The sequence below is a fragment of the Erithacus rubecula genome (genome assembly GCF_903797595.1).
Source record: "Erithacus rubecula genome assembly, contig: scaffold_160_arrow_ctg1, whole genome shotgun sequence".
NCBI lineage: Eukaryota > Metazoa > Chordata > Aves > Passeriformes > Muscicapidae > Erithacus > Erithacus rubecula.
In genome coordinates this window covers 178,453-203,157 of record NW_027636145.1, presented here as the reverse complement: position 1 = coordinate 203,157, position 24,705 = coordinate 178,453, and the positions used below count along the sequence as shown (strand labels likewise).

The following is a 24,705-nucleotide window of genomic DNA, read 5'->3' as shown; positions in this document are numbered from 1 at the left end:
AATAAACAGGTTTTTTCCACTTTTCCTCTGAGGAAATTCTTCCTGAACCCGGTGGTGGGGGTCTGGGTTTTTTGGGGGGGGCCTCCTTCCAGAGGTTTTCTGCTTAATTTGTCCTAAATAAGGACACCAGGGTTCTACAGGTCCTGCAGGATCCTGTTCCATCCCAAGCTTCCTGTTTGGTCATAGCCTCCTTTGGGAATGGATCTACTGCAGAGCAGGATCCAGCACTGGATGTAGGTGAATCCCTGCTGCATTCTGGGCCTCCATGGGCTGCAAGTGGATCTCTGCTGCATCATGAGGTACCTGAGCTAGTCCCCCTCCCCATGTGTTGCTGCATGATTAGGGCAGGGGAAATTTGGGAGGACCAGAACTCCTGTTTCCTCCAGTTACACGGTTGTGAATACTGAGTTTTCGGAGTAGCTACTGCCCATTCTGGTGTTGTGTGACCAACTGAACCATCCAGCAGTTCAATATTAGGTCAGGCTCCCATATTGATAGGATCTTTCCTTGATCCCTCTTGGCTCTCATCCATAATTTCCTATATACTTGACCTAAGCATTCTTTTTCCAGGAACAATCTTAAAATGTTGGAAATAAGATTTTAAAGTTTTAGAATAGAATAATATATATATATAAAACAAGTAGAACCTTTAGAACAAAAGTTTGTCCTTTTGGCCTTCTTCTTCATAAGTCTAAGTAATATTTCATAATTAAATAAAAAGACTGCATTACAAGCCACAAATTGTTAGTTATTAAGTTAAAAGTAAAAATAATTTAAGCATCATTTCTTAATTAAGCAATTTATCCTTAAAATCCCTGTAAAAAAAAAGTCTTCATTTTAAATTGTTTAACTTAAAGTACTGTAAAACTCACCTTTGGTAAAACTAGAATAGAAATAAAAAGTAATAAATATGTAAATCCAAACAAAAAATAAAATCTCGCACATTTAATCCCAACCCTAACAAAAAATCCCCCCACAGCATTAATTCATCATCCAAACATTGGGCAAGTCTTTGCAATCTTCGGGCCTAGATATTGGATTGAGTCCCATCAATGTTGGGATACCCAGACTCCATCCTTCATGCTGGAGTGCAGGATGACATCACATGTGCACGGTGTTAGGCAATGTCATTCCTTGACAGTTGATCAAATCTGGAGGTCAGGGGATTCAAGGAGCCCTGCTTTTGCATCCGTTTGGTCTGCCAAGTATCTTAGTCTAGGGATGGTGTATATGTTTTGGGTTATGTCAGTTTTCTGAAGAGGTTTCCATGTGAAGATGTATGCTCTGACACATGTTACTCACCAAGCTGGTGACATGGCAGTCCACTTCCCTTTGCTGCAGAGCACGTAGAAAGTGCTGGTGGTCAAAAGCCTTAGCCAATATCCATGAATACAACACCCAGCAGCCTGTGTTCTCTTCTGGCAGATCAAATTATTGTTTGCTGGAGTATCAATTTTTCAGAGCATCCCGCTGCTTCATAAAGCCTCTTTGCCTTGGCTTGAGGGAGCATGCCTCAGTTAACCTTGCTGATCTTATTCTGGAGAACAGTCTTAACAAGATGGAACCAATTGTGATCATTCATGGCTTCTTATAAACAGATATGATAATAGATTTCTTTTCCAGGTTAAGTATAGGTGGCCCATCCACCTGGGCCAAATTGGTAAATTTATCTCAAATATGGGCAGTGGCCAACAAAGTATGATTGAAAGAATTGTATTGCTCCCACATGTCCTACCCACTGTCCAGCAATGTTGTTCAGCCTTATATTTTATTTTCATGAACAGGAACAATCCATCGAGCTTTGTCCACAAAAGTATGTACCATAACAATGGAGAAGAGCAGTGCTCTGGATGCTCTGGGCCCAGACTGTCTTCTCTTGCCCATCTAGAGAGACCTAGGGCCAACAGCAGAAGAGTTCTTCTCACACCACTTACCTCGTGCTCCTATAGGAAATCCTACAAATTCAATGTCTGATGCATCTTGAGTTACTCTGTTGAAGGCATTGGTATTTCCTGACCTTCTCATTGGCAGCAACTTTCAAGGAGGAGTTGGAGTGCTTGTTCCTGACTGTCATGTTCACCATGAATGCCTTTCCTCCTTTAACAAATATCAAATCTGGCTTGTATAACTTGTTGTGATCGTCTCTTGAAATACAGTCCAGTTCTTCTTTTTAACAGCTCACAGATGTGTCTCTTTGTGCCTTTATTCCTGGTGTTTTGAGTAATTGGACAGTTTCCTATAATACAGGCTGATGTTTCATTATCAGCACCACAATATTATCAAGTTTCCACAAGTACCCCTGGCCAGGATCTCTCTCGTGGGGCAGACATTGACTCTCAACTGTAGTGCAGTTACCAATTTTCTATGAGGTGTGCTTCTGTACCTGGTTATCCTCCAATTACTGATATTATCATTTTTAAACTTCTCAATACCGTGGCCTTGGGATAAGAGTAATTTTATGATATGATATGATATGATATGATATGATATGATATGATATGATATGATATACATCATATGCTTTGGAATACTTGGCCAATTCCTCCCAGTTTCCACCAAAGTAGTTTACATGTTCCAAGAACTGTTTAGCAGGGCTCCTCCTCGGGTTTGCCTTTTTAGAGCCTGCACATTTCTTGGCTGTGGTTTTAGTCTGTTCTTATTATCACCTCCAGCCTGGGCTTCGGTCCATACTTGGTGCTGATAGTAGCAGGGGACTTCATCACCTCTCCATTGGAATCCCAACCAAGCAGGCAGTTCAATTCCCACAAGCATGACTATATCAGCTATTTCACTACTATGTTTAAGTTTAGTTAATAGCAGAAATAAAAATTATATTTTTTATAGCAAAATTGCTATAACAGTATACATACAGCATGCATTTTAATATTTGCAAAAAACCAATACTTTAATATGGATTTATATCATGCTGGACATTTTCCAGCCCATTCCCAGCTCAAAGCAGAGGGAAGAAGAAAAGGAAAGAGCAGCCCTGACAGAATCCCAGAAAGATGGTGATGAGAAGGGGCCCAGCAGGGTGAGACACCTCAAGCCCAGTGAAGGTGCAAATGAGACCATAGGAGCTCAACCTGCGAATTTGATTGAACATGGATTTGACTGAAATGGAAATGTGAGGTAGAGAAATAGGAAAGAGAGAAAAAGAAAGAGGGAAGAGTTGAGGCTGGGACTGGGCAGCTGCTGGGAAGAGCCACAGAGCACAGCGCCTTATTCACCAGCACGGCCAGAGCCCAAACTGAACAATTTGCTCAGTGGTGACTCCACAGAGAGTGGCATGAAAAATGTGTTCCTCTTTGTGTTGATTTAAAAAGGTGTAATACAAGAAAATAAGAGACAAATAGTAAAGTAAAAGGTTACAATGGTTGGGAGTTTGGTATTTGGTTAAGAATACACTTTTTTTTGAGGTATATTTTTTGAATTTATTAGCTTCTTGTATATTTATAGACTTATTTTCAAACTGTTTTATAAATTACATTTTATAATTTAGGATTTGTTTTAAAGGTTATTTTATGAGTTTGGTTTTTAAGAGCATTTGTGGGTTTTGTTGTGCTTTTTAATTTATTTTTTTTTAATAAGTTTTGATTTGTGGCTTTTAGTTTTTAGAGACAGTTGGTGTTGGTAACTGGTATATTAGCAATAGGTGTTTCTATTGAGTGTTATTTAATTAAGTAAGTAGTTTCTTTATTACAAATACTCTTTATTAACCTATGTTACTTTTAAAGAAAACTATATTTAAAAAATTATTTTAACACTACACATACAGTATTTCTCTGAATATTCAGGAGAAGCCAATGCCATAACATGTGTTTGTAGCAGCGGCAGAGCCGCAGCGCCCAGCGCTCCCCACTCCCACCCCACCTGCGCCACCCCCTCGCATCCAGCGACCCCCGGGAGCGGAACTGGGGCTCGGGGGGAGGGGACGGCACGGACGGATCTGCACTGGGGGGCCCCGAGCCCCCTGCCCAGCCCTGTGAAGCGCGGAAAAACTCTCTATACCGCACAAAATAAGGTATAAGAGTAGGAATGTATTTATTCAGCGCTGAGGGGGATAGCTCCTCCAAAACCACGCACACCTTTGGCGACCTGCACCTCTCTTTTTATTCTCTACAAACTAGAATTGCACAATACACCTAATACATATTCATTGCCTGTCCCCGATTCATATTAAAATTAGCTACACGCCTCTTTCTGCTCCACACTGCTCCTTGGGAAAAAGTAAACAGTCTTCCTCTCAGTTGAACTTTTCATCTTGTCTCCTAGCACATATTCTTTTTACTCCTTTGCCCATCTTCTGGACTTTGATACCAGTTTTCCTGGGTTCAGGGATCTGGAGAATCCCCCTTATCCTGTGGTGCCTTTGTCCTTGCATCCTGTTCGCCCACCCCAGCTCTTTATCTTATCCTGCAGCCTTGCTCTCCCCTGTTCTTGTAAGCACCGTAAATTCCAGCAAACATAGGGTTTTGTCAGCCCCCTTCTAGTCCAAGCATTTCTCGATGCTCGATTCCTAACTCTCAGTTGCTCTGTCTCCCCTGCAGGCTCAGGGGGTGCTGCCCCCTCCCCAACAGCCGCTGCTGCGGCGGCCGTGGGGCACAGGGGGTGGCAAAGGGGGGTCCGGGATGCGAGCGGGGGAGCAGCGGGAGGAAGAGGAGAGAGGGGAAGGAGAGGAGAGAGGAAGAGGAGGAGAGAGGAATGGGAGGAGAGAGGAAGGGGAGGAGCAGGAGCAGGAGAAGCAGGAGAGGTGCAGCAGGCGCAGGCGGAGAATCGCGGTGCTGCAGGGCGAGCCCGCTGAGCCCGCAGCTCCGCTGGCCCCGGCAGCATCGCATTCCTGCATCCCGCGGGTGAGCGCGGAGGGGAAGCTCGGCCCGGGGCTATCGCGGCAGCTCCGGCACGGCTGGTTGGGTTTCGGATTCTTGGGGGATGGGGGTTGGTGTTTGTGCCTCGCAGATTCGGGAATCGAGTCCCAAATGTATTTGGGTGTCCCTGGGAGAGGTATTGTTTTATTGATGTGAGGAGGGGATGTTTCTGGCTCTTGCAGGAATCCAAAGCTGAGCCGTAAATGCTCCTTGGGGGGATTTGGAGGGGCCCACGTGGCGATGGCCCGGTCCCGGCGGGGCGGGACATCGGTTTTGGGGATTCCCGGGAGAGGCGGGGGATGAAAGGCGGGAGCCCCGGCGTGGGGAGAGGGGCGACAGCAGAGCTGGGGGACCCCCGGCAGCCTGGAGGGGAGGTGGAGCCGGGAGATGAGTGGGGTGCGGGCCCCCCGAGCCTGGAAGGGCTTGGCAGGGAACGGGAGAAGCCCTGAGTGCCTGGAGTGGGGGGATGCTGGAGAGGGGGACCCTGGGACCTGAGTCAGGATCAGGGCAGGATGAGCCCTGGGACTCACAAAACTCCCTCAGCGTGCCTGAGCAGGAGCCAGGAGAGGGGGAATCCCCAGGAGCCACGGGTCCCCATCAGCTCTGAGATCAGGAACCCCTAAAACCACAAAGTGAACACAGTGTGAACAGGGATCATCTGGGAGAGTGTTTTTGGGCTCCTTCGTGATTTTTGGAGGTTTTTATGGACACCAGACAGCCCGGGCATTTCTTGAGATGCACTCAGAGAGCAGGACCTTCAAAGCCGTATCAATCACTTTGTTTTTCCCCCAAACCAAGATTTTCCAATGCCAAGTCTTATCCAGATGGAGGAAAAGGCTGTGAGGAACAGGAAGATGCCCCCGGACAGCCAGGCAGGTGAGGAGGATGTCACTGCCCCTTTCCCCCTCTGTCCTGCTGGGGAGGATTGGGGGCATCTCCTTCTCCTTCCCTCTGGCACAGAGGCAAATCCCATCCTCTCCTTGTCCTTCCCCCCCAGACCAGGAGCTGAGGACGGAGACCAGGGAGGACAAATCCCCACAGCAGAACCTCGTGGAAGAGGCTGTTTGCAGTGGCTCCACAGTGCAGGAATCCAACAGGGAGGAAAAGCCGCGGAGATCCTGCACAAGGAGGGGCTGCAAACGCAGATCATGGGGATCCGAGGAGGAAAGACCCAGCCTGGGCCGGGCAGGCAGCCAGAGATGTGGCCAGAGCTCTGAGCTGAGGGTCCATGAGCAGCTTCATGATGGCAAAAAGCCCCTTCAGTGTTTGGAATGTGGGAAGAGTTTCCGCACGAGCTCTGGCCTTGTCCGCCACCAGAAGATCCACACTGGGGAACGGCCCTATGAGTGTGGGAAATGTGGGAAGGGATTCAGAAACACCTCAGATCTGATCAGGCACCAGACAGTGCACACTGGGGAACGGCCCTACGTATGTGGGGAATGTGGGAAGGGATTCAAGTGCAGCTCCAGCCTGATCCGCCACCAGAGGACCCACACTGGGCAACAGCCCTACGAGTGTGAGGAATGTGGGAAGGGATTCAGTGTGAGGTCCGGTTTGACCCGCCACCAGAGGATCCACACTGGGGAACGGCCCTACGAGTGTGGGGAATGTGGCATGAGTTTCAGGATGCGCAGTGACCTCACCCACCACCAGAGGATCCACAGTGGGGTACGACCGTATGTGTGTGGGGAATGTGGGAGGAGCTTTAGCCAGAACTCCAACCTGATTGTCCACCAGATGATCCACACTGGCGAACGACCCTATGTGTGTGGGGAATGTGGGAAGAGCTTCAGCCAGAATCACAAACTGATTGTCCACCAGATGATCCACACGAGGGTACGACCATATGCGTGTGGGGAATGTGGGAAGGGCTGCAGAACCACCACTGAGCTGATCCGCCACCAGACAGTGCACACTGGGGCATGGCCCAACGAGTGTGGGGAATGTGGGAAGGGATTCAGAAACAGCTCTGAGCTGATCCGCCACCAGACGGTGCACACCGGGGAACGGCCCTACAAGTGTGGGGAATGTGGGAAGGGATTCAGCCAGAGCTCCAGCCTGATCCGCCACCAGAGGACCCACACTGGGGAACAGTCCTATGTGTGTGGGGAATGTGGGAAGGGATTCCGAGACACCTCTGAACTAATCCAACACCTGACAGTGCACACCGGGGAACGGCCCTACGAGTGTGGGGAATGTGGGAAGAGCTTCAGCGTGAGGTCCATGGGAACGGCCCTACGAATGTGGGGAATGTGGGGAGAGCTTCAGCGTGAGGTCCAGTTTGATCCGCCACCAGAGGATCCACACTGGGGAACGGCCCTTCAAGTGTGGGGAATGTGGGAAGGGCTGCCATGACACCTCTGAACTTAGGCAACACCTGACAGTGCACACCAGGGAACAGCCCTACAACTGTGGGAAATGTCGGAAGAGCTTCAGGCACAGATCCCACCTGAGTGTCCACCAGAGTATCCGCACCAGGGAGAAGCCCTATGAATGTCCTGAGTGTGGCAAGAGGTTTCAGAGGAGATGCAGTCTGCTAAAGCATCAGCAGATTCATGTAGAGGAGAGGAGAGGCCCTTCCACTTCCCCTAGTGCAGGAAGGGCTTTAAGAAAAACTCCACCCTCGTCACCCACCAGTGGATCCACACCAGGGAAAGGCCCTAACAGTGTCCTGAGTGTGGGAAGAGCTTCTCCCAGAACTCTGCCATGACCCAGCACCAATGGGGGCACTGGCAAGGGAAGCTCTGTAAGTGCCCCGTGGGAAGAGGTTCCTGCACTGCTCCAGCTCCATCCCCTCTGTTGGACCCTGTTGGATGCTCCCCAGTGACCCTCGTTGGGCAGAGCCTTGGTGATCCATGGTCCTGGTGATCCATGTTGGGAACTCACCTGGCTGGTGGTCTCCACATCTTCCTGGCTTTCTGTAAGCACCTGGACTCAGCAGGCCAAAAACCCATTGGGATGCAGACTGACATCAGGAATTCATTTGGGACAGCGGATTTTACTTTCCACCCTGTGAGAGTCCGTGTGAGCCTCTCGTCTGTTTCTGCCCAACGACCCTCGCCTGAGGCCTGCGCTGGCCAAGGATGGGAGGAACGCCAAGTGACTGTTCTGCAGGTGATGCCTACCAGGACTGGTTTCTCATGACGACTCGTCACGGGGCGCTTACTCAACAAAGCTCCCACAGATGGAAGAACAATGGACTGGTCCAGTATGGGCTGCCCTGCGTGTGTTCATGACAAAGAAGATGGTTTGGTGTGCCTAGAAAAGTCCTGTTTCTACCTGTTCCCCAGCATAACGATCTCCACATACAATAGTCCATAAATCTTCCACCTTTTGGCCAGAAGCCACTTGCTTTGGGAAAGGACTATAAAAGTGACTCTCAGAGGAGACCCCCGAGATTTCCCCAGATGGCAACAGACATCTATTAGCTGGCTCCACGAGGATTCGTCTGCCCATCTTGGTAGCTATAATCCCGACCCCCCCTTTCTCTCTCTCTCTCTCTTTCTCTCTCTGTCCCACTATCACATTTTGGTTGGCACTAAATAAAATGCATTTCTGTAAAAGTAAACTGGTTTTGTCCCCTGCTGTGTCTTTTGTTCTCTGAGATCCATAGAAGAACCAGTCACAACTCCCGCTCAGGTTGGGCGGACCGTGACCTGCAGCCAAAAGGCTGTGCCCATTTCTGTTCATTGCTGCTCTGATGAGGATGGATCCTCAGTCACTTGGAGGATGATGATGAATTTTACAACTCCAGAGGCCTCTTCTTTCTTGACCTCTTCAGTTCAGGAATTCAGCAACAAACGCTGATAAACATTTTTTCAAAGAAGGCAAACAAGAAAAGCCCCTGGGAATAATTTTAGTTTTCAATTATTTTGTGGTTAATTAGTCAGATTTCAGAAGTGTATTCAAAGTTAATAAAATATGTTGAAATAATGGAGAGAGAACTGTTTTGTCTTGTCTTTTCCTCTTTCTATGTTGATATCAACAAAGTCCAATTGATATTGACCCCCAGCACTTTCCAGTGCAGTCTGAATAGATATGAAAATCAAGATCCTTGAAGAATGACCATAAATAACACTTTGTCCCTACTCCTTCCTCACCATTTCCCTCATCCAATCCATGGAACCGCTATGGATCAGGAATGGTGTGACCAGCAGGACCAGGACAGTCATTCTTCCCTTGTTCTCAGTACTTGTGAAGCTCCAGTTCGAGTGCTGTGTCCAGTTCTGGGCCCCCCAATTTAGGAGGGGCTAAAACATGTCCAGAGAAGAGCAACAAGGCTGGTGAGGTGTGTGGAACACAAGTCCTGTGAGAAGTAGCTGAGGGAGCTGAGGATGTTTATCCTGGAGAAGACGAGGCTCAGGTGAGACCTCATCACTCATCACTCTACAACTCCCTGGCAGGAGGGTGCAGACAGGTAAAGGTGAGTCTCTTCTGTCAGGGAACAATGAAAGGACAAAACAACACTGTCATAAGATGAACCAGGGTAGTTTTCGGCTGGACTTTAGGAAATATTCATGAATAAAAGGGTGACTGGGCATTGGAATGGGCTGCCCAGGGATGTGGATGAGTCACTGTCCCTGGAAGTGTTTCAGGAAAGACTGGATGTAGCACTGAGTGCCATGGTCTGGGTGACAAGCTGGTGTTGGGTCACAGGTTGGACTAGATGCTCTCCAAGGTCTTTTCCAGCCTGGGTGATTCTGGGATGATTGTGACACTGCAGGGCCCTGGGGAAGCAAGGGGCCATTGTGGTACTGCAGGGCCTCATGGAACTGAGAGGACCAGAGTGACACTGTGTACATCATCACAACAGAGAGCCAAGGGGCCACTGTGACACTGTGGGGCTACATGGAAGCAAGGAGTCCATGGTGAGAGTCTGGGTCCTCATGGAATCACAGAGGCCACTGTGACACTGCAGAACCAAGGAGAGTCTTGTGAGAGCCTGGGGCCCAATGGAATCAAGGGGCCATTGCTCCACTGCAAGAACTCTTGGAACTGAGGGAACAATTGTGACACTGTGGTGCCCCATGGAACCAAGGGTCCCTGTAACACTGCAGGATCTTGTGTAACCAGGGCTCCATTGTGACACTGCAGCACCAAGGAATTCATGGTGACACTCAGAGGCCTCCTGGAACCAAGAGGCCACTGGGACACCGCAGGGCCTTGTGGGTCCGTGCAGAGCATTGTGACAGAGCAGGACCTCATGTAATGATGGGACCATTGTTACACTGCAGGGCCCCATGGAAGCATGGGGCCAGGGTTGTTCCTCAGGGACTCCTGGAATTAAGGAAACATGTTTGACACTGTGGTGCATCTTGGGACCAAGAGGCCATTGGGACACTGTGGGACCTAAGAATCCAAGGGACTTTGTGACACCAAGGGGTCCCATGGAACCCAAGAGACATTGTGACACTGGAAGGCCTCATGGAGTCATGGAGACCATTGTGACAGTGCAGGGCCTCATGGAAGCATGGAGACACCAGGTTGGCTGGGATATTTCATCTGCACATGGTAGGAGGGCTCTGCAGAGGGACCTGGACAGGCTGGATCCAGGGCCCAAATCCAACAAGGTGAGGTTTAACAAGAACAAGTTCCAGGTCCTGCACTTCGATTACAAATCCTGCAGTGCTACAAGCTGGGGACAGAGTGGCTGGAGAGCAGCCAGGCAGAAAGGGACCTGGGGGCACTGATGGACAGCAGGCTGGACATGAGCCAGCAATGTGCCCAGGTGGCCAAGAAAGCCAATGGCTCCTGGCCTGGATCAGGAATGGTGTGGCCAGCAGGAGCAGGGCAGTGATTCTTCCCCTGTGCTGTTTGGGCAGCACCACGAGTGCTGTGAACAGTTCTGGGCCCCCCAATTTCAGAATAACATGGAGGGGCTGGAGCATGTCCAGAGAAGGGCAGAAAGGCTGGTGAGGGGTCTGGAAAACAAGTCTTGGAGGAATCGCTGAGGGAGCTGGGGTTGTTTATCCTGGAGAAGAGGAGGCTCAGGGAGACAAGGTGTTGTCAGGACACAGGTTGGACTTGATGATCTATAAGGACTTTTCCAGCCTGGATGGTTCTGTGATTCTTTGAAAGCACCCCTGGAGCAGTTGCAGGATGAGACTTGAGACTTCTTCTCACAAGGTCCAGCAGCCCAGGTCCCTCAGCTTCTCCACACAACCCCAAAACCCATCCTGTCAGTCCTGCAGAGCCTCTCCAGCCCCTCCTCACTGCCCAGAACAGGGAGCCCCACACCCAGACACACCAGCCCAGATGTGCCCCCCTGGCCTATGGTGCCTCTGGCCAGCAAGCATCACGAGTCACTGCAGGAGCCTGCAGACAATTCCTGAAGCACTTGTAGGATGATCCTGCTCTCCAAGGGATGTTCCCATGGTGCCAATTTAGGAACTGAAATGGGGAGTGGGTCCAGAGAGGAAAGGACCAACAGGGATGGGCTGTTTTCAGGGGAGGGGACAGGATTGGGAAAGAGAAATATGGATCAGGAATGAGGAAAGAAAGCAAAGGTGAAGAAGGAAAGGAAATACTCAGGGCAGTTTGAGGGTGGCTGCCAGGCAGCCCTGGCTATGAGCAATGTCTGCAATGGGACAGGAAATGCACAGCTCCTGGGAACAAATTTTCTGGCTGACTGCAGAGGCCACGACAAACCTGAGTGGTTTCCCTTGTGTCCCCCAGCCCTTGCTGGCCACAGGGGCTGATGGCATTTGTGCTCATTCAGCTCCATCTCCCCACAGCAACACCATGGGGGTGCTGACGCCTGCTCTGTGCAGTGCAAACAGGGGCTTCTGAGCCAGTGCTGCCGTGTCTGTGCCTGCAAGGATGCAGCACCTGTGTGAGCTGGGAAAGAGGCCAGGGCTGCAGAGGGGGGATGTTGTTGGCAGGTGCATGAGGACACTCTGGGACGCTGCCCTGGGGTGTGCAGAGCAGTGGGAATGGATCAGCCCCTGCTCTGCTGCTCCTTGCCAGGGTCTCCCCCTTGCAGGGACCTTGCAGAGCACCAGCCATGATGTTTGCCCCCAGCCTGCCCACGCCAGCCTGGGGCTGCTCAAGGGGGTTTTCTCTGCTCAGCATTGGCCTGGCCAAGTGTTCTGGAGAGAGCCTGGCCAAGGAGCCTGGAGGCCCCAGGCCCTGCCCTGAGGTGTCAGCGCTGCCCCAGCAGTGCTCATGGCCTGTCCCTGCTGCAGCCCTGGCACTGCCACCCCCAGGGCTGTGCCCGGCCCTGAGAGCACTCAGGCCCTGCAGCAACACGAGGAGCAGGAGGACAGCGGGGCAGTGGCACGGGAGCAGCACTGGCAACATAAAGTGCTGCTGCTGCTGGGCACAGCTGCTGTGCCAGCACTGATCTGCCCCAGTTCTGCACACAGACATTGCTGCTGCAGCTCCAGGGAAGGGAAGAAATGTGTATGTCAGGAAAACAATTTGCTTTGACAGAGGTTCTTTATTTTATTTAAAGCCACATAGAGCACAGGCCCTCATTCACACAGTGGAAAGAAAGAAAAAGAGCAGAAACAATGGCCTTGCTTCATGAACATCACTGAAACTAAAACAAAGAAAAAACCAGAGAACCATACCAAGAACAATATAAGATGACTTTTATTACAAGTAATTTGCAGAAAATTTCAAGTAATTTACTGTTGGGGAACCCATCCAGTTATCAGTCCCCACACTGCAGCCTTTAGTTCCTGGTTCCTCAGGCTGTAGATGAGGGGGTTCAGGGCTGAAGGCACCACTGAGTACAGAAATGACAGTGCCAGATCTAGAGTTGGGGAGGAGATGGAGGGGGGCTTAAGGCAGGAAAATGTGCCAGTGCTGAGGAACAGTGAGACCACAGCCAGGTGAGGGAGGCAGGTGGAAAAGGCTTTGTGCCGTCCCTGCTCAGAGGGGATCCTCAGCACAGCCCTGAAGATCTGCACATAGGAGAAAACAATGAACATAAAACAACCAAATGATAGACAGGCAGTAACAGCAAGAAGCCCAAGTTCCCTGAAGTGGGAGTGTGCGCAGGAGAGCTTGAGGATGTGTGGGATTTCACAGAAGAACTGGCCCAATGCATTGCCCTTGCACAGGGGCAGGGAAAATGTATTGGCCGTGTGCAGCAGAGCATTGAGAAAGCCACTGGCCCAGGCAGCTGCTGCCATGTGGGCACAAGCTCTGCTGCCCAGGAGGGTCCCGTAGTGCAGGGGTTTGCAGATGGACACGTAGCGGTCGTAGCACATGATGGTCAGGAGGGAAAACTCTGCTCCAATGAAAAAGGCAAAGAAAAACACCTGTGCCACACATCCTGAGTAGGAGATATTCCTGGTGTCCCAGAGGGAATTGTGCATGGCTTTGGGCACAGTGGTGCAGATGCAGCCCAGGTCAGTGAGGGCCAGGTTGAGCAGGAAGAAGAACATGGGGGTGTGCAGGTGGTGGCCGCAGGCTACGGCGCTGATGATGAGGCCGTTGGCCAGGAGGGCAGCCAGGGAGATGCCCAGGAAGAGGCAGAAGTGCAGGAGCTGCAGCTGCCGTGTGTCTGCCAATGGCAGCAGGAGGAAGTTGCTGATGGAGCTGCTGTTGGACATTTGCTGTGTCTTGGAATGGGGATCTGTAAGAAAAGCAATCATGGAATTGTTCAGTTTGGAGAGGACTTTAAATATCCCAGCCCAGCTTGGTGGCCCTTTCCCCCCACTGCCTGCCAAGGGTTCTGCTGCCTGGAGCTGTCCCTGCTAGCAGCTGCTTCCCTGTGCCCAGGGCTGGGCCCTGCTGGTGCTGCCAGAGCCCAGCCCAGCCCTGGGGGCTCAGATCTACCCTGCAAACCCCTCCCAGCACAGGGCACTGCTCAGGGCTTGCGACTGCAGGCTTAGATGTCAATGCCACAGTAACTTTGAGGAGGCTGGAAAAGAGACACTGATGCTGCCTGTAAGGGGCCCTGTGCTGATTTTGTTCTTTTCCATGTCTATTTGGACTTGAGATAATTTGTTGGGTTTTTTTTTAATTTTCTCAACCTGAAGTGAGCAAGGAGTATCAAAGCGCAATTTCCCATCCAGGCAACTGAGAACACTAGATTAAAAAAGCAGACTTTTCCATTTTTGCAGCCTCTGACTTCCTTTGCTTTCTGTATAATCTAATTGGAAATGTTCTGTAATTAAATGTCATGCAGGGAGCAGCAGTCCTGTACATTGCAGCATTCTCACCACACAAGAACACTTCCAAGCCTTACCAGCTGTCTCCTTCCACCCAGACCCTGTCCCCCACTGCTGTGGGCAGCTCCCAGGGCTGGCTGAGAGCTGTTCCTGGCAGGCAGCAGAGTCTCTGCTACAGAACAGCACCCTGGGCTGCAGGACCCTGCTCTGCAGCACAGCCCTGGGCACCCCTGGCTGCCCTACACAAGAGACGATCAGAGAATATACTCACAAAGTCTGTAGGCATTGGGATGTTCCAGCTTTAGGAGATCACTGCAGGAGCTGCAGCTGCCTTGTCCTGCAGCCAGAGGCTTCCTGTGTCCAGGGCTGGGAGTGATTCTGTCCCAGTCACTTGTGAGCATCTTCCCAGCCCTGACGGATTGAAGCTCTCTGTGCCTCTGTGCTGTGCCTGGGGTGGCTGCAGGCAGTGCCCCAGCCCTGCTGGGCTCTGAGAAGAGCTGCTCATCAAGAGAAATGTGCTTTTGAAGCTTTTCTTAATAGCTAGGCTGGCCCTCTGTGCCAGGAGCCCAGCCCAGCTGAGCAGCACAGACACAGCACGAGGACTTTTAATGACTCTCTTGGAGTTTGTGCTGAAGCCCTAAACATCAGTCCCTGAGAGGGAGCTGGATAAACCTCTCAAGAACTCCAAGTCAGAATCAAACTCCAAAGTTTCTTCAAGTTTAATGGGTCCCACAGAGGGACACAACTGAGAAAATGTCCTCAAGCCTCAATCAGAGCAGAGAACTGAAGGCAGAGATGACAGGTGGGGACAAAGAGAAGCCAAGTCTTGGTGCCCTGGGGCACAGCAGGGTCTGTGCCACCAAGGGCTGGGAGGACACACCTTGTCCTGAGCCGTGGGGCCTACTGGCACAGCCCCAGCAAGACTGGGCACTGTCACCCCTTATCCTTCCCTCAGCATCCCCTCCACACCCCAGTGGCCTCAGGGATCTGTTGGGACAAGTCCCTGGGGAGACTTGGCCAAGAATGGCCATGGGGGGCTCCTTCATGCTCCCAGGAACTGCAGGTTTTTCAAAAGACTTGGGTTTTGCTTTTGCCTTGGATTCTCTGAAAGCTTTGTGCAATCATGGCCTCCAATTATCTGCTTTAATTAGTCTCTTGAGAGCCATTGTCAGGCACAACACTCAGTGGGGCTCATTAATGCTTCAAGGTACTTCAGCTTTTTAAGGTACTTCCCTTTTTCCTTTCTTTGAGTCTCTGAAAAAATTTTGTGCAATTATGGCCTTTAATTCTCTTCTTAAAGGATTTCATGAGGAGCCTGTGTTAGGGACAGACCTCAGACGGACCCATTAATGCTCTGAGATGCTTTGGGTTTTTCTTCTGACTTTGATTCCTGGAAAGGTTTGTGCAATCTCCTCTCAGGTGTGAAGTTCAACGTCTCAGCACCAAAGGCACCACGAGGCTCACTGGGATCCATCAAGTCCTGACAAAGCAAATCCTGCCTTGATTTCCCTCTGATCTGGTGCATTTCATTAGGGAGATTTCCTGATACTGTTATGAAGAAATATTTCAAAGAGCTTCTAAGAAATTCACATTCCTGTTTTAAGGAGTATATTTTATTACTGTTCTCTTTAGAGCAGAGGTGATGCAGCATTCTGTGATTGGTATTGAGTCCATGGTCTCTCCTCAGGAGGTCTGTCCTGCTCAGAGAAGCTGTGTCTTGAGGTCTGACCCACTGGGGACAGTCTTGCTTCACATTCCCCAACCCCATGTTGTCTGTCCTCATTCACCTGAGACCTGCTTTGCTGGATAACTAAGTGCAGTCAGGCCAAAAGATGTTTTCTTGGGTTTTTTAAGTAATCCAAAACTTTTAAGTTTCCCCATTGAAAAGAGACACACTTCTCAGGTGTGTGCCAAGCCCAAGGTGCCACCAAGGAGGTTCCCCTTCTCCAAGGCAGAACCCTGCAAGGAATGTTTGAGACCTTTGCACTCCTTGGTTCCACAAGGCATTGCTGTGTCACCACGGACTCTTGGTTCCATGAGGTTCCATACATTTGCAATGGATATTTGGTTCTTTGGGGCCTTACAGTGTCACAATGCTCTTTTGGTTCCATGAGACTTTAATCTGTCAGGTGTACTTTTGGTTCCTTGACATTCAGTACTCTAAAAATAATCTCTGTAGTTTCAAAGTCTCACAATGGACCCTTGGTTCCATGAAGTTCCTCATTATCAAAAAGGAATCCTTGGTTCCATATGGTCCCACAGTGTCACCACAGTGTCTCCTTGGTTCCACAAGGCTGTGCAGTGTCACAATGCCCTGTAGGTTTCATGAGGCCCCACAATGTCACAATGGACCCTTGGTTCAATGAGTTTCTTTAGTGTCACAATATTCTCCTTGGATCTGCAGTGTCACAATGGTTCCTTGGCTTCACAAGGCCCTGCTGTGTCACAATGAACCCTTGGTTCCATGTGACCCCACAGTGTCACCTTTTTCCTGTGACAACCAGCAACAAACCCCACTGCCAGGGCCAAGTGCCTGGGAAGAAGGAGGAAGGGCGGGGGGAAGTTTGGAGTGGTGGTTTTTGTCTTCCCAGGGCGCAGTGCAGAGGGGTGGGGCTCTGCTGTCCTGGAGATGGCTGAACACCAGCCTGCCCATGGAAGGGGGAAGAGACAACAACCTCTGTCCATGGAACTACAACAGCAGAGAGATCAGGCTAAGGGCTGGGTTTAAAAGACTGTCAGCAGCACAGGAAACCTCAGTCTGAGAGGAAAGATGTGTGCTAATGTCTTTACAAATCATTTGATGGGTGAAGGAATGGGTGTTAAGATGTTGAAATAGATCATAAGGTTTCTATTGACTTTGGTCAGCAGGTTTGTTACTGGGCCCAGACAGCTTGGCCCCTGAAACAGACAAGGGTCTGCACAAGGCTGAACTTCTGAATTTTGGGGGGAAATGCCAGGTTCAAGGGGGGATATGGAACAGCAGGTTTGGGGAGGCTGTACCTTCCTATTACCTCAGCCAATGGGGAAAGGAGGAGGGCAACATGCAGCCGGGAGTTTAGGATAAAAGGAGGCTGCACCCTCTGAAACCTCAAGAGAGAAAAACCCCGTGGGCATGTGCCCCAATGAACTCTCTCTGTTTATTCAAAAGAAGTTGAAGGACTCCTCTGTCTCATTTTTGGACATAAACTTCTGGCATTTCTGGATTTTCTTGACAGTGGCAACATGGAATCTCATGGAACCAAGTGTCCACAGTTCCATGGTGCAACCTCATAGAGCGCTGGAGACCATTGTGTCACAATGGGAACACATGGAACAAAGGCTCCATAGTGACACTGCAGGGCCTCATGGAATGCAAGAGGTCATCTGATGGAATGGAAACTCATGGAACCAAGTATCTACTGTTTTACAGCAGGTCCTCATGGAATCCAAGAGACCATTGTGATGCACTAGAAATGCATGCAATGTATTGTGACAAAGCTGGGTCTGATGCAACCAAGGAGACCATTGTGATGCAATGAATCCTCAAGGAATCATGAGTCAATTGTCAACACATCAGGCTCTCATAAAACTAAAGAGAACATTGTGACACAATGGATTCTCATGGAACTGAAGCCCCATTGTGAGAAAATGTGGCCTGATGGAAACCCGGTGCCACTGGGACATCTCCAACCTTGGAGGAAGCGAGTGTCCAGTGTGACACAGCACAGCCTCGTGAATCACAGCAGAGAGCAGTGATGCCGTGGAATCTTGGGGAACCAAGAGTCACCTGTAAACACAGAGGAGACTCATGGAACCCAGGAGGTCATGGTGATTCCACAATGTCACAATGGAGCCTTCCTTCTGTGAGAATCCATTTCCCCACAATGTTCTCCTGGGTTCCAAGCTGTGCCTCAATGGCCCCTTGCTTCCACAAGCCATGGCACAGTCCCACTTGTCCCTGGGCTACATGAGGCTGTGCCATGTTCACAATTGACACTTGCTTCCATGAGATTCCATTGTGTCACAATGGTCCACATGTTTCCATGAGGCTGTGCTGTGTCACAATGGATTTCACAAAACCTGGCAATGTCCCAGTGACACTTGTGTCCCATGAGGCCCCACTTGGTCAAAGCAGAGCCTTGGATCTGAGAGATTCTAGGTTGTCCCAATGGTCTGCTGAGTTCCATGAGGCTGTGCTGTGTCACAATGGACACTGAGTTCCACATGCAATGTCCAAGTGGCACCTCGCTTCCATGAGGCCCCACTGTGTTTGCAGCTGTCACTTGGTTTCCCAAGACTGCCTTGTGTCACAGTGCTCTCCTGGGTGCCATGAGGCCCTGCTGTGCAATAATGCAGCCTTGTTTCCACTGGGTCTGGCAATGTCCCAGTGACACCTGAATGCCATGAGGCCCCATTTGGTCAAAGTGGATCCTTGGGCTGATGTGGATGAGGGTCCATAGTGATGCAAAGTCCTCAGGCAGGTGCAAAGGTGAATACTTTATGTCAAAACCAGGCCTTTTAAAGCAATGAGACCATTATCAGTTGCACTGTTTTAAAGCATAACAAACATACTGACTTACCTTCTGTCCATCTGGAAATAAAGCTCCCTCAATTGTCATCTCACCTTTTGCTGCTTCTTTTGCCTCTCTGCCTGCCCACTCATTTCCTTCCTGCAATTCCGAGCTCACCTTCTGATGTGCCTTAATGTGCATAATTGGTACCTGCTCAGGTAGCTGAACTGCTTCCAGTAGATGCAATATTTCCTGCACATTTGATTTTTTCCCTTGTGAGTTTAACAGTCTGCTTTCTATCCAGATGGCTCCATCCGCATGTACAACTCAAATGCATACCTTGAGTCTGTATAAATATTTATTTTCTTTCCTTTGTGATTTCTTAGATGTGGGTTAGAGTGATTATCTCAGCTTTTTGTTCAGAGGTATCTATTGACAAGGGTCCAGACTCCATTACCTCTTTGCAGGTGCTAACTGCATACCCAGCATGTCACTTTCCACTGACGACATCGTTGCTTCCATCAGTGAACCAGATTCTGTGTCATCCAAAGGGGTGCCCTTCAGATCTGGGCATCTGGAGCAGGAGGCTTCGATAGTCTCCAGACAGGTGTGGTGTACTGGCTCCTCCTGATTTTCACTAAGGAAAGAAGCTGGGTTGATAGTGTTAGTTACAACTACCTCTATATTGTCTTGTTCCACCATGATGGCTTGGTGTCCAAGTTTAGGATAAATTTGGGGAAAAGACCTCCAAAAGAGACCCTTCCCCCCACCCCCCACCTTACAATTCCTTCCTTCACCGAGCTCGGAAAGAATTTTCTTTATTGGAAAGTGGAAAAAATGCATTTATTAACAAAAATACAAAAGAAACACTTCCCAGCACAGACCCAGATGACCAAAAAATTTCACTGAGAGAGTGAGACGAACTCGGCTGATCTTCTCTGGGAAGGGCAGCAGAGCTTCTTGGGCAGACTTCCAGAGGTGGTCTCTGAAGTTCAGATCTGTCTCCTCTGGAGCCGGTGCAAATCTTTGGGATGAGGGGAAGGGAGAGAGAGAAGAGAGGGAGAGGGGCAGCCGGGAGCAAGCAGAAGCAAGCTGAGACCAAGCAAAAGCAAGCCCAGGGCAAGCAAAAGCAGCGGGGGGCAGCAGCAGCAGTGGGTGGGGGGAGGGGGAGGGGGGCAGCAAAAGCAGTGGGGGGCAGCAGCAAAAGCAGCGGGGGGCAGCAGCAGCAGCGGCAGGCAGCAGCAGGCCAGCAGAAACAACAGCCTAGGTAAAGCAGCCCGAGGGAGGTGCCGGCAGCACCATGAAGGGGGGGGCAGGGAGAGGAGCTAGTCACAACACCAGCCCAGAGCATTCCACCCCTTATCCCATATTGTGATCATTGACACACGATTGGGATACACACTCACTAAATACAATATGAAAACTTCCTCTGACTTGCTCAAAACTTCAACACTTACACATCTCTTCCTTCTCACTTGCTCAGGCCGTTGTCACTTACACATTTCCTTCTATTCATAAAATCTAGCATGCAATGGTGATAAGACTCAACAATAATATTTGTGTATAATGCACCCTATAATCAGATCTCCCTGAGGTACACAGCAGGTTGTTCCATCCTTCTGCATTATCCACCAAGTACATCCTGGTCCTTGAGCAAAGGCAATCCCACGAGTGGGTTTGCCTGTACTTGAGGCAGGATGAATCCATACTGTCTTCCCTAGCAATCCTCTAACATGGGCCACTGGGACTTTGTCTCCATCTATTACATTAAGGCCCTCAGACTGGGCGGGACCTGCTCGGTTGGTGGAACCTCTAGTGTTAACTAATCAAGTGGCTTTTGCCAGGGGCTACTCCCAGCTCTTGAGAGATTCCCCACCCAATGCCTTCAAGGTGGTCTTCAACAATCCATTGTACCTCTCCACTTTACCTGCAGCTGGTGCATGGTAAGGGATATGGTACACCCACTCAATACCATGTTCCCTAGCCCAGGTGTTGACAAGGTTATTCTTAAAATGAGTCCCATCGTCTGACTCAATTCTCTCAGGGGTACCATGCCTCCAAAGGACCTGCTTTTCCAGGCCCAGGATGATGTTGCGGGCAGTAGCATGGGACACAGGGTAGTTCTCCAACCATCCAGTGGTGGCTTCCATCATGGTCAGCACGTAACGTTTTCCCTGGCGGGTCTGAGGCAGTGTGATATAGTCAATCTGCCAGGCCTCCCCATACTTGTACTTGGACCACCGTCCACCATACCAGAGGGGCTTCACCCGCTTGGCCTGCTTGATGGCAGCGCAAGTGTCACATTCATGGATAACTTGGGTAATGCTGTCCATGGTTAGATTCACCCCTCGGTCTCGTGCCCACTTATAGGTGGCATCCCTACCCTGATGGCCTGAGGCATCATGGGTCCATCGAGACAGGAACAACTCTCCCTTATGTTCCCAATCCAAATCTATTTCCAACCCCCCTCTCTTTGCAGCCTGATCTACTTGCTGGTTGTTTTGCTGCTCTTCATTAGCTCTGCTTCTGGGGACATGGGCATCTACATGGCGAACCTTGACAAGTAGTTTTTCTACCCAAGTGGCAATGTCTTTCCACTTGTCAGGAGCCCAAATTGGTCTTCCTCTATGTTGCCAGTTCGCCTCTTTCCATCTCTTCAGCCACCCCCACAGAGCATTGTCTACCATCCAGGAATCAGTATACAAATAGAGTTTTGGCCACCTTTCTCTTTTGGCGATATTTAAGGCCAGTTGGACAGCTTGAAGTTCAGCAAATTGACTAGATCCTCCTTCTCCTTCAGTAGCCTCTGCAACCCATCGTGTAGGGCTCCATACAGCTGCTTTCCATCCCCGATTTGTCCTTACGACGCGACAGGAACCATCAGTGAATAAAGCATAGCATGCTTCCTCTGCTGGCAACTGGTTGTAGGGTGGAGCTTCTTCAGCCTGTATCACTGGTTCTTGTTCCTCATCTGCAACACCAAAACTTTCACCTTCTGGCCAGTTTGTAATTATTTCCAAAAGCCCAGGGCGATTTAGTTTTCCAATCCGGGCACGCTGAGTGAGAAGGGCAATCCACTTGCTCCACATGGCACTTGTGGCATGATGGGTGGAGGGAACCTTTTCGCTGAACATCCACCCCAGCACTGGCAGTCGGGGTGCCAGGAGAAGCTGTGCTTCCATACCAATCACTTCTGAAGCAGCTTGGACACCCTCATAGGCAGCCAGGATTTCCTTCTCTGTGGGAGTGTAATTACCTTTGGACCCTCTGTAATTTCTGCTCCAAAATCCCAGGGGTCGGCCTTGGGTCTCTCCAGGCACCTTCTGCCACAGGCTCCAAGACAAACCATGGTTCCCAGCTGCTGAGTAAAGTACGTTCTTCACATCTGGTCCCATCCTCACTGGGCCAAGGGCTACTGCATGGGCGATCTCCTGTTTGATCTGGGTGAAGGCTTGCTGTTGTTCAGGGCCCCAGTGGAAATTGTTCTTCTTGCGAGTGACCTGGTAGAGAGGGCTCACAATCTGACTGTACTCAGGGACGTGCATTCTCCAAAAGCCGATAACACCTAGGAAAGCTTGTGTCTCCTTCTTGTTAGTAGGTGGGGACATAGCTGTAATCTTGTAATAACATCAGTAGGAATCTGATGCCGTCCATCTTGCCACTTCACTCTCAGGAACTGAATCTCCCGAGCAGGTCCCTTAACTTTACTCTTCTTGATGGCGAAGCCGGCTTCCAGGATAATTTGGATAATTTTTTCTCCTTTCTCAAACACTTACGCTGCTGTGTTTTCCCATACGATGATATCATCAATATATTGTAGATGTTCCGGGGCTTCACCCTTTTCCAGTGCAGCCTGGATCAGTCCATGACAGATGGTAGGACTGTGCTTCCACCCTTGGGGTAGGCAGTTCCAGGTGTACTGCACGCCCCTCCAGGTGAAAGCAAACTGAGGCCTGCACTCTGCTGCCAAAGGAATGGAGAAGAATGCATTTGCAATGTCAGTGGTGGCATACCACCTTGCTGCCTTGGACTCCAGCTCGTACTGGAGTTCCAGCATGTCCGGTACGGCAGTGCTCAGCGGTGGAATCACTTCATTCAATGCCCAATAGTCCACAGTCAGTCTCCATTCTTCATCAGATTTACGCACAGGCCAAATGGGACTGATAAAGGGTGAGTGGGTTTTGCTGACCATCCCCTGGCTCTCCAGCTCTCGGATCATCTTATGAATAGGAATCACAGCATCTCAAGTTGTTCTATACTGCTGGCGGTGCACTATTGAAGTGGCAATTGGTACTTGTTGTTCTTCTCCCTGCAGAAGTCCTACTGTAATTGGATTCTCAGATAGTCCAGGCAAGGTGTTCAATTGCCGGATGCGCTCTGCCATCACAGTTGCTATTCCAAATGCCCATTTGAGTCCTTTTGGGTCCTTAAAATATCTGCTCCAAAGGGAATCTATGCCCAAAATGCATGGGGCCTCTGGACCAGTCACAATAAGATTTTTCTTCCAATCATTTCCAGTTAAACTCACTTCTGCTTCCACCAGGGTGAAGTCCTGCAATCCACTTGTCACACCAGCAATTGAAACAGATTCTGCTCTCACGTGTGTTGATGGAAGTATCGTACACTGTGCACCTGTATCCACTAAAGCTTTATATTTCTGTGGTTTGGAAGTGCCAGGCCATTGAATCCACATGGTCCAAAAAACACAATTCTCGCTCGCCTCACCCTGGCTAGAGGCAGGGCCCCTCTAAGCCTGTTTTTCATTCTTCTCTGGGGCATACATCTTAGAGGTTCCCTCAAGAGGGTCAGACATCTCATTATCGGTATCATGTTCAGCACTTTGGTTGCGAGAAACAGGAGCAGCTCTCCTTTTGGTGGAACTTCCTCTTTCAGTCTTTCCTTCCTTCAAACCTTGCACTCATTGTGCCAGAGCAGCCGTAGGCTTCCCATCCCATCTTCTCATGTTGTCTCCAGAATCCCGCAAGGAACACCACAACTCAGCTCAGGGAGTGTACCTCCTCTCCCAGTTGGGGGAACGTCTGCGTACCTGGGTACCCTGGGTACCAGCGTTTCTAATCTGTCCAGTTGAAATTTGGAGGAGGTTCCTCCTTAATCTCCTCCCTGATTCTCCAATGATTTTCCTCTATTTTATCTACTAAGTCTTGCAAGCGTGTTTCCACAGCTGCAATTCTAGCATGAGTTGTGCCATGTACTGCATCCGCATATGCACAAAGCTTCTTTGCCATATCAAGTACTGTCTCATACACCTCATCTCTCTTCATTATCGCTAGGGCAGATGCATATTCAGGTGGCCCAAGCCACACGAGTTTTCTCCACATCACTGGTGTGCATGGTACCAGGTCTGGATTTCTAGTTGTTATGTCATCCGAAAAAATAATTTCTGCTACTGCCATTTCCCTGAGGCATTGGACCCCTGCTCTATGGTTTTCCATCGGGTCTGCTGCATATACAGGTCATCCACACACCAGATACTTTTGTGCCACGCTTATGCCAGACCCCGTTGCCAGAGGTTTTGAGGGTTGACCCCCCTCCCTCACGCCTTGGTCGATTAACAGGATTCATGGGACAGAGACCCCAGATGCCTCACTTCAGTGCCATCCAAAACTGTAGCCTCACCTGCTGCATCCCAGAGACGAACTAGCCAGCTGATTATATTCATCAGGTCACCGAGGTGTAATCTTTTCTTAAATCACGAATGATCCTTCAGGGAAAGGGACTCATTATTGGTCTCTGCTCCTCCCCACTAGTTGTTTAGACTTCTGATTTTACATCAGGAGGTGTTGAGGGTCCCTCTCCAGCATCATCAGCATCATCATCATCCACCAGCTGATCGGTCTTCTTGGTGCACTTCCCACTTCTTGTACTGGTAGCCACAGCCATTGGTTGGGGCTTATTATCCAGTTTAGCTGCTGGGTTTAGGCCTAGGGGGTTGGCAGCAACCTGAGTAACTGGGATAGTAAATAATTTATCTCCCTGTTCCCTTTCCTCTGTCTTCTGCTCTATAGTGCCTAGCAGGGTGCGATATGCATGTGCCAGGGCCCAGCTCACTGTAATAATCCTTTTCTCTTTAGAACCATCCTGGCACTTCCCCTTTAAGTATCTTGCAACCTCAATTGGATCCTGAATCTGTTCAGGTAGGAATTCCCAGATTATGGGGTCAGAAAATTCCTTTAAAATCTGGCCTATTTTCTCCCATTTGCCATC

General features: G+C 49.9%; 2 protein-coding genes across 2 annotated transcripts in view; both read right to left on the bottom strand.

Annotated features, from left to right (window-relative positions):
* The window catches only part of LOC306815567 (low affinity immunoglobulin gamma Fc region receptor III-A-like), a gene marked incomplete at its 3' end in the record, with an annotated part of 108,332 nt that overhangs the window by 29,767 nt on the left and 53,860 nt on the right, over positions 1–24,705 (bottom strand). The gene's annotated exons all lie outside the window — the stretch shown is intronic.
* Positions 12,497–14,488, bottom strand: LOC306815565 (olfactory receptor 14I1-like; the record flags this gene model as incomplete). Its single annotated transcript, XM_079332140.1, has 2 exons — positions 14,262–14,488; positions 12,497–13,452 (listed from the first exon to the last, which is right to left on the bottom strand). The coding sequence occupies exons 1-2, from the start codon at positions 14,389–14,391 to the stop codon at positions 12,497–12,499; spliced, it is 1,086 nt and encodes a 361-aa protein (XP_079188266.1). The 5' UTR covers positions 14,392–14,488.